The following is a 15,067-nucleotide window of genomic DNA, read 5'->3' as shown; positions in this document are numbered from 1 at the left end:
TATACACAGTACACACACATTTATTATGTAAACACAAACTTTTATTTTGGATGCGATTAATCGTTTACAGCGAACCACCCCATATATAACACGTTTTTTACTGAAGTATAAAACCTGTATTTTGAGCATGAATTGTAGTTATAATAATTACTTCAAAGTCATGTGAAAATTATGCATGCATTATTTTGCGCACAATCCAGTCATATAATATCTACAACATATATCATGGGGGGCACACAGGACATAAAGAAAAATCTATGAATAGAGTTGTAAGTTTTAATATAATTTAGAAATCTAAATATATAATTGAAAATCTGAATATATTGTTAGAAAAATCTTGCCTTGTGACTGAAAAACTTATATATAATTTAAAACCCTGAAAATATCTAAATAAAAATGATTATATATATATATATATCATTGTATTTAGATATTTTCAGAGTTTTAAATTATATATTAATTTACAAATTTGGATACAATTTTGTGTGTATATATATATATATATATATATATATATATATACACAAAATTGTGTCCAAATTTTATACTGTAGAATACAAGTTGTAAAATATCTATATTAAAAAAAATCTTTAATTGAAATAGTAAATCTGAATATATGCAGCTATTACGTTTGGAATAAGTATGATTTTTTAAAACATTTTCTTTGAAAGAAATTTCAAAAAATACTTTTACTCATGCATTAAAGTGTTAAAAAGTGATGTATACTAATGTATAATGTATTTATAATGTTACAAACATTTCTGTAAAAAAAATGCTATTATTTAAAAAAAAATTATAAACATTTAATAATTTTATCAATAAAAATATATGTTTATTGGGCATCAAATCATCATATTAGAATGATTTCTGAAGGATCATGTGACACTGAAAACTGGAGTAATGATGCAGAATATACAGCTTTGAACATTACATTTTACAATATATTAAAATAGTATTTTACAGTAGTACTGTATTTTTGATCAAATAAACTTTTGAACGGGAGTGTGCATGTATAAATTCTGAATATAACGTTTAAAGCTCAATAATTATTTATAAATCCTTAATGTGCAGTGGAATACATACAAATGTAACTACAAATCTAAATGCTGAATGTGCAAATGCAACCCTAAAGCATTATGAGGATAGAAACACAGGATAGACGAAGGCAGGTCACATTTTTGTGCTTTCAGTAGAGAGGACGTACTGAGCGTCCCGTCTGAGCCAACAGGAAGAGCGGCACGGGCCGGCTTCCCCTCGGCGGGAGATATGTGACTGTGACTGGACTCTGGAGAATGTCTCGGCCCTGATGGCCATTGTTACGGCACCAGTGAGAGTCTTGAGAATCATTCAGATAAGACTGAACCAGCAGATGAATCTCACATCCACACTCACTTTTCCCACTGACTAAACCACTGCTGGAAGAGATAAAAGGATTTTGTAAACAAATATGCAGGCCATGCAGATAACTGTGCCAGACGGGAACTCGGGCAAGGCTAAGAGTCTCGAGGGAACGGGTTTTATCACAAAAGCAAACAAAAACACAGCATACTGAACTATAACCCTGAAATAAAGGAAAATATTGATGATTCTTTAAGCACAAGAAAAGACAAAGGTTTTGCCAAATTAGAGAGATCATGACAATCCATAGAAGCTAATGCAACGTCAGGTTTCAAACGAAAGGCACGGTCACATTAGCGAAATTTTATGAGCAAATAGCGTCCATTATCTATTGTCAATAGCGTAGCAGTGTATGACACACAGCTCACCTTCACTATGATCATCCATTGCGAATGAAACGTCAGATCTCAATGTAAAGGTATGATCACATTACCACAATTTTGCCAACTTTTTGCAAGAGAAAAATGGTCCATTGCCTATTATCAACAGAGTACTTGTGTATAAAGCACAGCTCACTATCACTATAACAATTGATTTGCGAAGGAAACGTCAGATTTCAATGTAAAGATGCGGTCACATTATCTAAATTTTGGCACAATTTCATGGGCAAAAAATACATTGTCTATTGTTAACAGTGTAGCAATGTATGAAGCACAGCTCACCATCACTATCCATACATTGCGAATGAAACGTCAGATCTCAATGTAAAGATGCGGTTACATTACTAACATTTTGTAAGCAAAAGTGGTCCATTGTCTATTTTTAAACAGTGTAGCTCCCACGGTTTGGGTTTTGTTTCTTGTTCTGGTCATTGTCACGGTTCTGTCTCTTGTCATGTGATTCCTTGTTTGTCATGTGATCCCGCCATGTGTCTTGCCATTGGTTAATCGTCTGATCATTGTTCACAGGTGTTCCTTGTCTTGTAATTAGTCTGTGTATTTAAGCCCTCATGTTTCGCCCTGTGCCTTTGTGTAGCATTGAATGTTTCTTGTCTTTGTTCCGAGTTACCAGTTTCCAGCCTTTGTTTTATGTTTGATCACGTTTGTTAATTAAATTTGCTTGCCTCCAGTGGACCTTATCGTATGAAGCACAGCTCACTATCAAAATTTCAAGAGCAAAAATGGCCAATTTTCCATAGTCAGTGCTGTAGAGGTGTATGAAGCACAGCTCATCATCATTATGGCCACTGATTTGCGAAAGAAACGCCAAATTTCAATCTAAATATGTTGTCAAATTACTGAAATGTTGGCGAAATTTCCAATGGAGTAGCAATGTATAAAGCACAACTCAATCACTATGATCATCCATTGCAAATTAAACAGATTTCAATCTAAAGATGCAGTGACATTGGCAACATTTATCAATTGTCTATTATCAATAGTGTATAAAGCACAGCTCACGCAGAAGTCACTTTCAAACCAAGCAGCTTTTAACGCGGCAAATCTGAGATTCGCATGGTGAAATATCTCGCCCTCACACACAATTCTCTATTGAAACGACTGCATTTCACTTGTGAAAACTCATTGAACAACTCCATGAAGTCACCATGAATGGACGGTTCTTGTTTTTTCAACATGTCACTCACATGAGATCCACCAATACGAAACCACAACCATCCAATCAATTCCCCATTGACAAAAACAAGTCCCGCCCTACATTTGTTCTTGTTCTAGAAGCCGCTTCACTCAGGTATACGTCACAATAGGGAATAAAAGATGATCGCAACTTCCGTTTGAATGCCGAGTTTAAAACACACACAAACACACTGCCAGGTTGTCAGGGCACAGCAGATTTTAATGAACCTGAAATAAGTGCTTCAACCTCAATTCACTTCAGGCATAGGAGGTCATTGAGGAACTAACCAGAGCCAAAGGTCCCGCCTCCGATGACTCATCACTGACTGACACATTCTTGCCTTTTAAACATCCATGACATCACAGCATTCATGGACATGACTAAGACATGGATGAATCGCACCATTCACAACAATTAACAATTGGAATATGTGACTGGAATATCTAAATGCATGATGAAACATAAACCATTAAAGCATGTGTTAACAGAAAAGCAGTTTATTTTCATTATTATAAACTGTTTAGTATACGTTCTTTTAACAGAAATAAATAAATTTCTGTTTAACTAAACTGTTGTGTGAGTCTGACATCACAGGTGAGAGGAAAAGACAGAGTTTATGGCTGGTTAAACGACATTTACATGCTAATTATCTGATAACCGTTAACTTTCTGGTAGGCATTATGAATGCTTTAACTGGACAATCCTCTCCCTTTCTGGTGATGAGAACAGAATATTTCCTGGTCAGGAAACAGATGAACTCTCTGAGTCCAAGTGTGGAGGTCCACAGCTGCTTCCCCTTCAGGCAGAGGATGGGTAACTGTCCTTCCTGTCCGCTACAATGCCTCTTAACCCCTTACATGCCAGTTGTTTTCTAGTTTAGGACTGTTTGAACCGTGAAGGACTTAACCTCTCCACTGACTATTTATCCACAAAGTTAATCTGCAACAAACACGTCACATATTTCTTCACTCCAACTTGAGGTGACTTCACCGAAACTGATGTAACATTGATGTAATATAATGGAGAATGAGTTTCACAATGTTTCCTTTCATTTTCAATTAGCGATTTTTAATAGTTTTAGTTTTAGTAAACCATAACAACACTGGTTTCCTCCAGAGGTTCCCAAGGAGGCACGTCAAAGATTAAAGGAATAGTTCACAGAAAAGAAAACAATTCTCCTTATGTTCCTTTGAGAAAATAACAATGGACAGAAAATAACACTTTCGGTCTGATTGAACTATTCCTTTAAGACATTCATCACGTTCAGCAACAGACAAATCCAGCAAGAAAATAAATGTTCATCGGAGAGGAGCAGGGATTTGCCATTAACTTGAGCCTTGAGAAAATACACTGTTAATGTGTTTGTTTTTGATTCTTTGGGAAAGAGAGGGCGAGTTATCTCGCTCACCAATAGCTATGGGCAATCCCTATGTCTCACTGCCTTGTTATGACTTTACTTTGACTGGAAGTACAAAATGCTGTTTACGCAGAATGTCCTGTTTCACATATTTTACATCCTTTCAGGGCTTTGAGGAACATATTTAATGTAAAATAAACATTACATATTAAATATATACTAAATACAGTACAATATTGGACCTAATGGCCAGTACTATTAGAAATATTGTAACTAGTAACAATAGTAATATTGGACCCATATTTGATAGTACAATATATCAATTGGACCTAAAAGCCTTTAAAGGGATACTTCACCGATTAGCATTAAGCTTTGTAGCAGTAGAAACCCGGTAGTATTTCCGAATGACCGTGCTTCCCTCCCTCATGTCCCCCTGAGACGAGAGATTTATGTATTTTGTGTCTGGAAAAAAAACTCAGATGACGCAAAAATCGTCATTTAGCGTCATCATCGGAGGCTTTTTTTGGCCAGAGGCTAGAGACTACAGCCAGTATAAGGAGCTAGTGCCGCATGTTTTCAACCCGCCAATAGGGCGTCTTTTCAGTTTCGAGTCAACTAGTAGCCTAGTTGTATCATTTCTTCCGATACTGCCCTCTGTAGCCGGTAGGCATGCCCTCGTAGGGCAGCGAAGCAAGTGCATTCTGGGAGTTGTTGTCTTTCATCCACATGAGCCAAAAATACACTTTCTGGCTTTTCTCAGTTTAGAAGGCAACAACTTCTAAAATAATTTCACATTTCTACTACAGTACATAAATGACCCGATTTAAATATACATTCATCTTTCCGGCAGTGAAATATCCCTTTAATATACTTACTTTGGTGAGATAGTAGACACACTGCTGGAAGGTGAACATGATGACTTCCTCTAGGACAGTCATGGCCTCCTCACTGGCAGCACGCGTGTACTGGATCTGACAATCCAATGATTCTGAGCAGATGGAGACATGATGTTACTGCACATTCGCAAGAGACATCTAAGTACAGATCTACCAGTGGCTGGAAGATCAAATGATAAAACAATAACTAAAGCAATGAGCCAACGAGGCCAGTGATCTAATGCATATTTCAAATAATCTAGGACAACACATAGGGAAGGCTGGTACCTTTGTCCTGTTCCCGTCTGTCCTGCTGTCTCCATGTTAAGAGCAGAGGAACCTCATGCTGGATGAAGTGCAGCAGCTCAATGGAGTTGGACATCCACAGTACCAGCGGCTGCAGGCCTGGGATCAGATCCTTCATGTTCAACACATGCAGCTCTGCTGACATATCGCTGGAGCTTCTGTTGCATAAAGAGCACAGTGTTCACATGTTATGAAAACTTAATAAATCCATTAATTATCAGGCCAACCAACCAACAAAACATCCATCTGTCCACCTATGTATATATATATATATCTGTCTGCACAAACAATAAACCAAGATTCATTTGTCTAACCAAACAACCATATAAACAACCATCCCTTCATCTGTCCGTCTGACTAACCAACCAGCTGTCTATCCATACAAATATCTGTCCAACCAACTAACCAACCATCTTTCTGTCTATATACACCTATGTATAAGCTTGTTCATTCAAACAAACTATCATAAATCTATCCATTTGTCTGGCCAACCATCCATCTACCTTTTTGCCTGTCAGTCTAGCATCCATCTCTCTAACCATTTACTTATCTGTCTGTCTGTCTGTCTGTCTGTCTGTCTGTCCGTCCGTCCAACCAACCAACCAACCAACCCAACAAACAACTATCCACCTATCTTTCTGTCAAATCAAACATCTATCTATCTATCTATCTATCTATCTATCTATCTATCTATCTATCTATCTATCTATCTATCTATCTATCTATCTATCTATCTACACCTGTATGCTTGTAAAACCTGTCTTTGTTTTCCATTTCAATACTTTGAATAGCCTGAATAGCAGCAAGCCAAATCAAAGTTCAAATAGTTGAGGAATTGAGGTTAAGTTTCCCCCTTTAATACCTACGTTTTAATTACTAGTCTCACCACAATATGGAGGAAAATGACTGAAAAAATCAGGATGTGGACTGAGAGGAAAATACCAGCTGATAGAAAATGCCAGCTCTCTGCCAAATTCACAATTTAAACACAAGACAATCAGAGCCTGAAACACTTTAACACTGCTGTCTGTCAGCGGACAGATTAATTACTGTACAATTCAACAGTTAATGACACGCTGAAGTGGCCCTGTCCCGGGTCGAGATCGGGCACCACAAAGAAAACAAAAGTGAATTGAACATACACAGCACCATGGACGACAATACGCTAGTTAAAGTCGTACTTGAAGTTCCCTGCTCTTATTTCAGAGGCGTGTGAAAGAAGAATGGTTTCAAGAAGAAATAAGCTCTCTCACATGTCTGGCTGCAGAGCTGCGAGTTCTTTTGTTCTTTCCTGTGGAGGAGGGAAAAAAAGCAGAATCTCAGAAGAACAGCTCTGTTAAGTGTGCCACAACCTTTAATCCCCCGATGACAACAGTGACCTACTTTAGCTCTCCAAAAGGGGTGTCCAACAGGACAAGTTCTTGTGTCCAGTACTCTTTTTTTTTTATTGTTGGTAAATGTAAATATGCATCATATGGACATCCTGGACTTTATATATGGTGTATATATATATATATATATATATATATATATATATATATATATATATATATATATATATATATATATATATATATATATATTACTCCAAAGCTTCATGCAATTCAATGTACTTTCTTGTTAGTTAGTGGACTTGTTGGCTGTTTCATAGTCTATTCCCCCAGCCCACATACTGAGTTATAAACATAAACAGAAGGGCTTTTCACACTTGAAATAGTGCACCCTGGGTAAATCTACACCTTGGGTAAATGGGATCCTGAGTTTTATCTCGCTTCACATTTCACACTGCTCAAAATTGTTAACAATTAATCCTGGTACAAATAGCTCAAACCCATGCGCTGACTTTTCACACTGTACATTCCTAAACCCTGGGTTAACATTAATATTAGCGGTGTCATTGATGAACGCAGCAGGTGACCTGTTTACATAAAGGCTCATCATCATCATGTATATTGACGACTGTACAATCAAGTTTTTCCTGAAAGTTCTAGACTATGAAGGTAAGAATTAAACATCTTCTTCTTCAATTCAATTGTGGCGTTTTCTGTCACCACTTGGCATTTTTCTCCTCAAAAGCTGAAACTACTCTTTCTACAAAGCGCCGTGTTTCTGTGATTGTCCAAAGCGTGTGAAAATTAAGCATGTGACTGGTTTTCTGTGGCTAAGCATCTAGCTTTAACAATCTAACACCACTTTATTTTACACCATACACGTTTCGCACCACAATGTGGGGTTAATTCCGCTTATAAATTATACGTGTGAAATGGTCCTCTACCCGGGGTTAAGTGCAGTGTGAAAAGCCCTATAGTACCTCAAGTGGTACTTAAAGGTATTTCAAAGAATACCATGGTATATGTCCAAAAAACACAATTACTGTGGTACAACATTATAACAGTGTGCTTTTCTTGTTTTTGGCATGTTTTTTGTACTCTCACTCACCCACATGTTGAGCTGGATCTGATTGGCGATAGAGAGCAGCAATTTGCGAAGGTGAGCCAACTCAAAGTTGGTGGCCGAGTGTTGAATGCACAGACACAGTAGAAAGGCTGGAGTGAGTTTGGGTTCTTCCCCTCCTGAATCCACCGTATTGAAAATCTTCTCCAAGACCTGATCTTCCTGCTGCTCCTGATAGGACAGCGACACCACCCTACCATCCAAGTCCCTCCAGCGGGCGGCCATTTTTTGAGTCCTCCTCCTCCTGACAGACGTCCCGCACAGTTTACAGGGTGACGTCGTGGCAGGGGGACACAGGGTGGCCATCCAGGACGGGGTCTGGAAGGCTCCTGAGGCCGTAGGGTCCTTGAACATGAAGAGATAGTGCTGACCGAGCCCCACCAAGTCACCTGGACACAACTCAACCTCGTCATCAAGAGGGACGCCGTTGTGTGTTACACATGCGCTGTGGAGGGGTCTGAGCACGGTTTGCATCTTACTGCCGCCCTTAGTCTGGTCTTTGCCGGCGTCTAGGCGCTGTACGCAGCAATGCTGAGGTAGGATGTCGGGGGCAAAGAGTAAGACGTCCACCTTCAGGGTCTCCTCATTCTTAGCAGCGGAGGATTCACTGGAGCAGCCAAATACACAACTGTTCCCACTCATCAGATAGATCAGAAAGTCCTGACAAGAGATTAGTAGAAGAAACAGGAGAGTTCATTAAATGAATCAATATAACTTAGAATCTTAAACTCACAAGCAGTGAGTTCACTAATGGTTGAGTACTGGGACAAAACAGGATGAGGGGAAATTATATACCAAGGATTAGAGATTTTGGGATGAATCTGTAAAACATGTATTGACCTTAGTTTTGGTGAAACTTCCTGCATCGTTCATTTTCTCTGTTATATTCAAAACTAATGGCAGTTAAAGGTGTGGGACATGCATTGTTCAATGTTTTAAGAATCAATGTGTTATGTAATCCCAGTGACAACTAATGGTAACAGAATTTAGGAAGGAAGTATGAGGACGGTCTTATCTAAATTCTTCATCTGCTCAATGTGGTGTCAAAACAGACCACACGGTTAATAGATTGATCCACTTTGTGCTGCTAAACCGCATGATTCTTCTGATCTGAAAGAAGCGCCTCTCAGCACAATGAGGAGTGATTGACACAGAGCTGTTCTAAGTCCCTTAACCAGAGATAATCTCCCAAGCACCTGCTTTAGGCCATAAACTCACTCTCATTCACCCCTTTATAAAAACCCTTTTGCTTGACATTAGCAACATGTGATGAGAAGCGCCACTGAATCTGTGAGCGCCGAATTATAACATCTGTCAGTCACAACGCTCTGCTCATCACTCGCTTCTTGTGGAAATGGACTGAGGACCCCATCACGGCTGAAGTAGACCAAAATTAAAGCCCACTTTTAAGGCCAGGTTCAGTGTAAATGTCAAGAGTTTTTTATACTCAATGAATTATCCTTTGGTATTACTTAATCATCATAATTCATTAAGCTGTTGGAACATATAAAATCATTGATATCAAAATCACATGATCAACATTTCCTTGAATTCATATACAAACAGTAATATAATGGTGTGGGGGAAAAAATAACCCCATATGTGACTGAATGTATTATGTATATTTTATTTTAATTCAATCTCTTCAAGTTGCGAGATTCTGTTGTGCAGTGCTCTGTGGATTATTGAGTGCATTAATGCACTTTTTTTAGCGCCATTAGTTCCTGAAATATTTTTTTCCATTCATTTCTCCATTGGGATTTTTAAAAAAAGGTCTTTGCTAAAGCGCCATAAAGCATTAAAGGCACACCGCGGACTCTGTGACCTAAAGAGTTGAAGCATATGAGTTATTTTAAATGATTCCTCAGGCCAATATGTAAGTTTGGAGAAGACGCACCGTCTTTGGCCAGGTCATGTGACCTGGAGAATGCCAGGAGAACTAATCACTTTACGACCGTCACGTGACCACAAGCTCTGATATGCTCAAGGAGCTAACACTTTTGCTACTATTTTTCCGCCTGCTCGACTCCTGGCCATGGCTGAGGCAAAGAAAACAGTTTAAAACTGCTTCTGAGGAGGCAAAAAAGAAGAAAACAAACGCGAGAGGGATCGTGGATGTCTTCTTGACTTTTGCAACAGTGCTGCGGCGCTTGTGGCCTCTAGGGGCGCTCGACGTTAAAGTTACAGGTCTAGCGCCCCTAGTGGCCAAAAGTTCCGCGGTGTGCCTTTAAACAAGCCAACCAGCTCAGAGGTGAATCACAACATTACAAACTTTGATTCCAATCAAAACGTAATTGAAAATGAGACAAATTCAGAAGTACAAGACTGTGTACTTAGTGAGGGAAAGAACTACAATCCCCCCAAAGTCACTCGCAGTGCTTCATGGGAGTAGGCGGAGCTAAAGTGCTATTTTTGTGCGTTTTGTTTTTGTCTACCTTCTGATTGGTGGAACTTTCTACACAGCATTATGGGTAATGTAGTTTTTTCCCACTAATTCTGCTGCTGAACATGATCATTTTAAAAATAAGTTGAACTTATACGGGCTGGCAGCTTCAACTGAAGCAAATACCATAGATTAACAACCTCATATCTCACAGTAGGGCTATCTTTAACGTTTAGGTTTATAAGTTAGCATTACAAATCTATTTCCCTATGGAGAAAATGAATGGAGTATTTACTCTCCGGAACACGACTGTTGCACTCTATAATGGGAGAAAAGGCATTGTGCAAGAGAAACACGAACATTTCCAGCTAAAAAGGTAGAGACTCAAGGGACAAAGAACAAAAACAATAAAGAGAAACTGTACTGCGTGGCAGAGTGAGTTGTGTTTCTGCTGTGACTGACCGCAGGCTAAGTAAACAATGCTGATTATTACCTACAGTAAACTGCAGTCCTGCACGTATCCTCATGGCGCTGGAATTTTTACTCCTGATTATAGTTCAGCATTTTAACGGGACAATACTCATATAATTACTGCTATAACCGCAAACTTGTTTATTGCTCTCTCCCATGCATGTTTTGAGCAAGCAAATTAAATGTTTGACTTCATAATCTTTTATCAAATGTGACACTGGACCACAAAAAGTCGCACGGGTATATTTGTGGCAATAGCCAACAAAACACTGTATGCGTCAAAATTATCGATTTTACTTTAACGCCAAAAATCATTAGGATATTAAGTAAGGATTATGATCCATGAAGATATTTTGTAAATTTCCTACCTTAAATATAAAAAATATAAAAATAATTGTGAGTGAATGCAGCACAATCGCCAACATACATGCACAACTTTAAAGGCAATTTTCTCAATATTTATATTTTTTTGCACCCTCAGATTCCCGATTTTCAAATAGTCATATCTCGGCCAAATATTGTACTATCCTAACAAACCATACATCAATGGAAAGCGTATTTATTCAGCTTTCAGATGATGTATAAATCTCAATTTAAGAAAATTGACACATAAGACTGGTTTTGTGGTCCAAGGTCACAAATTATAATAACTTTTTTTTGCCTCTGCTCATTTTTTTCTGGATGATATATGTCACCGTTCTGGTATGTAATGCCCACTTTTCACAATCCAATCAACTGTAGATTCTGTTTCAACTGTGAATATTTCACATTGAAAAGGTTAAAACATGTGGTTATGTTCTAAGGTCGCAGTTTTCCAGTTTAGTGTGTACATGCAAAAACTCACACACCCTTGACAATGCGTACTCAGCAACACTGACTGTGAAAAATAGCCGGGTAGCACATTTCCTGTCTCTGGAAACATGTGTGGCTTTTCCACACAGTTTCCCACAAAGATGTTTTACATGTTCTACAAACACTAGAAAATGTTTGACCATTTTTTAGATATATGAACTACTGATTTTGTTTGTAATTTAATTGAACATATTGATTTGTCGTGGTGTCTTGGTTCTGTGATGGAATTAAATGGCACAAACACACTTTTCCTGCAAAAACAATTTCACAAAAATAACTCAAAATGTGGACATGGGATGTGCGAAACAGGCCGAACTCTACTTTTCCGTCACCGTTGCCTTTAATCTGTTGGATCTCTGGGTTTATTAAGGGCTTTTGTGTGTTCTTAATGTGTGTCTCACGCGCTTTGTGTTGAGCATAGCTCCTCACTCGCTGATGGCCAGTCCCAGGATGCCTTGAGACACATGGATCACCTGTCGTCCATATGTCCACCTGCCTGTCCAAATCCTGTTGCTCTGACTTGGGTTAATCCTATAGAAAACTACCACACACCACACACTCTCTCTACACTGAGTGGCTCCAGATTTAACTGTGCTTAAGTCAAGACTTTACACCACTGTCAACAACACGGGATGAATGTGCCAATGTCTTATGTAAGGGTTTGAGATCTAAAACTGCTGTCAGGGATACTGTGCTGCCTTTGATTCATTTACAATAAAACAGCAAAACTTAGTTGGGGATGTATTAGCAGAATACACAAAGAACATTAGAATGATTGTTGTGACAAATATTGTGATTTTTGACCATTATATGAAACATATGAAGCATCTCAGACTGCTTCTGCAAAGATTTCAAGTGACTTCCCACGTGGATCAATGTATGAACAATGTCCATAAAGCCAATTGACCCTTTGCAGGGAGCTTGATTGACAGGTGATCTGACCAATCATACTTCGCCATCTGCCATTTTGTCCGACAAAGCAGTCAGGAGAGTTAGTAGATTAACATGAACTTGAGAAGCGGAGTGTACTGACGTCTTTCCGCGGTTAAAACAACATTCCTTCTGATGTTCATTCATGTTTATTTGATGCTATAAATGAACTAGAAGGAAGAGATGATCGGTTCACGAGCAGCTTTAACTGAGGCTCTACAGCGATCTGTCAGACACATTAAAGAGCCACAAAACGGTATTTATTGTTTAAATTTCTTTTTTTAAATGACCAAATTTGAAAGGTGAGACTAACTAAGGGGGGCGGGTCTTTGCGAACGGTCGATTGTGAGGGAAGATCTGCGAAAAGTTCGATTCTTTAGGTTTAAGGTTACAGATAAAAATCCTAACACTAAATAAGAGTATTAGTAACAGAAAAAGCTGTGCTTGTCCTATGCCGGGTTCAGACTACATGATATTTTGGCACAATGTTTGATGTAGGGTGTCATGGTGATTCGTAAATAACAATGCCCGTGAGGAAGTAAGAATTTGATCATTTTATCTCGTATAGTGTGTCATAGCGGACAACAACGACGCAGCGTCTGCAACGATTCACGACAACACGACATTTTGTCCAGCCCTCCACGACAGGTTTCGTCACATCTATGACATTGACCAATAGGAGCTCAGAAGCTCCTCCATACACAGCTTTCAAACATGAGGAAACGAAAGAGAGACATGGCACTGGTACAGCAAGGTGGAATTATGCAACGGAGGAAAAGGTTTGTGGAGCTGTGGCAACAATACTCCTAAATTTATGATGTTTCCTTGAGGAAAGACCACAACAGAGTGAAAAAAAAGATAAATGCTGGCAAACAATAGTGGAGGAGCTTCAGCAACCTGGAGAGTACGGGAATTAGCATTAGGCTAGTACAACCATTGTTTGTTTTACGCTCTTGTTTCCAGAAGTCAGTCGCTAGTCCCGCTTTCTCGATAACATTATTAAAGACGGCAATAGATGATTGGTCGAAGACACAAAATCGCAAAATCCGACACAGTTAACAGACATAGATATTGTGTAGTCTGAACCCGGCATGACCTACAGTTTCAGAAGCACAACTAGCACCCTAATCCAAATAACAACATCACCGAGGGTCCAAAGAGCCACTGTCCTACCTGTCTGTGGCTGTATCCTTGCAGCAGAAGGAAATACGGGAAGTCGAAGGGCAGGTGGATGGAGTACTGCGTGTTGTTGTCATCGCTGCTTTCCGTCTCCTCTTTCTCCGCGCTGAGGCGGTGAGCCTCTTTATCAGCCTCTGCCTCTGGATCCTCCTGCTGAGGTGCATTGTGGGTCTCACTGGCTTCTTTTCCCACAGTGGAGACATCCATTTCACTCAAGCTCCTCCAGATACTGCGAGCATCCACCCCTTCATTCGTCCCATCCACGAACAGGGAGGTGACCCGCGAACGGGCGTGCTGCAGCTTTCGGGCCTGCGCATTTAGGCCTAGGGGATCAAATAAAACATATGATTTGCACAGAAAAAATGCGTACATTCTCACTGTGCCATAATGGCAAAAGATGGAGCGTATTTGCTGAAGAGGATAAAAGTACTGATTATGGCTTAGTCAGACTTATTACTGCATGAGCAATGTCATAATGAGGGAAATACTATTAAGGCGAGACATGGCAGGCAAAAACTTTTTCTTTTTTTTTCACTGGTCAATTTTGAGATTTTGGGATATTTGTCTTCAATAACATGTCTTCTTTCAGACTTGTGGTGAAAAAAAGTCCAAAATACACATTTAGGTCTTTATTTTACTACACTTTGTCTATTTGCGTCTGTAGATTTCTCCGAAATGCAACAAAAGTTGGCGTTCTAAAGCATCCCGCTGCTCCGCGATCTCTGTCTGCTTCCTTTAATCTCACACACCGTTAGAAAGCGCTCTCTCTCCTTTACAATGCTGTCGAGTCCAAATATGGTAATTTCCTTTTTATCAGCAACCAATCGTGAAAGTACAATGGGCATTTAACTCTAAAAGCGAAATCTCATTGGCTGATGTCAATTTCTGACAACGTGATTGGTTCAGATGCATCACATGACGCGCTCTGACATTTATATGTGTGTTTTTGACTGTTTTTCTGCTCAGTTGAAGGCCATAAATGCTGTGTTTATAAGTTTTGAAGTGATTTAGGTGGTTTGTATTGTTGTTGCTAATGATTTGATAAGATATTGTGTCTGTAAATAGTTGTTTCCACTAAAAAAAAAGTATGATTTTTTTACATTACAAATCTTTAAATGCCTTTTTCTCCAAATTAGTTTTTTGTCATTCTCCAGTATAAACATCTCAGCCTATGTAGCACCGATGTACACCAAACTCTCCAGTTATACACTTAGCAGTATTCAGAAGATATGTTCAGAGGGATTTGTTAATAAATCATTCCTGGCCTGATTTATGTGACATTTTAAT

At 39.0% G+C, this 15,067-nt stretch overlaps 1 protein-coding gene across 1 annotated transcript in view; it reads right to left on the bottom strand.

The window, feature by feature from the left end:
• radil2a (Ras association and DIL domains 2a) overlaps positions 1-15,067 on the bottom strand; it is a 49,335-nt gene that overhangs the window by 28,675 nt on the left and 5,593 nt on the right. The window contains exons 4-8 of the mRNA XM_079613401.1: positions 13,775-14,103; positions 7,951-8,625; positions 6,765-6,802; positions 5,494-5,669; positions 5,206-5,318 (exon numbers count right to left, since the gene is read on the bottom strand). Coding sequence (XP_079469527.1) covers positions 5,206-5,318; positions 5,494-5,669; positions 6,765-6,802; positions 7,951-8,625; positions 13,775-14,103 — 1,331 coding nt within the window. The remainder of the gene's footprint in view (positions 1-5,205; positions 5,319-5,493; positions 5,670-6,764; positions 6,803-7,950; positions 8,626-13,774; positions 14,104-15,067) is intronic.

This window comes from Phoxinus phoxinus, assembly GCF_949152265.1.
Source record: "Phoxinus phoxinus genome assembly, chromosome: 1".
Lineage (NCBI taxonomy): Eukaryota > Metazoa > Chordata > Actinopteri > Cypriniformes > Leuciscidae > Phoxinus > Phoxinus phoxinus.
Note: the sequence above shows the minus strand (reverse complement) of the source record. Positions and strands in the feature narration are given on the sequence as shown.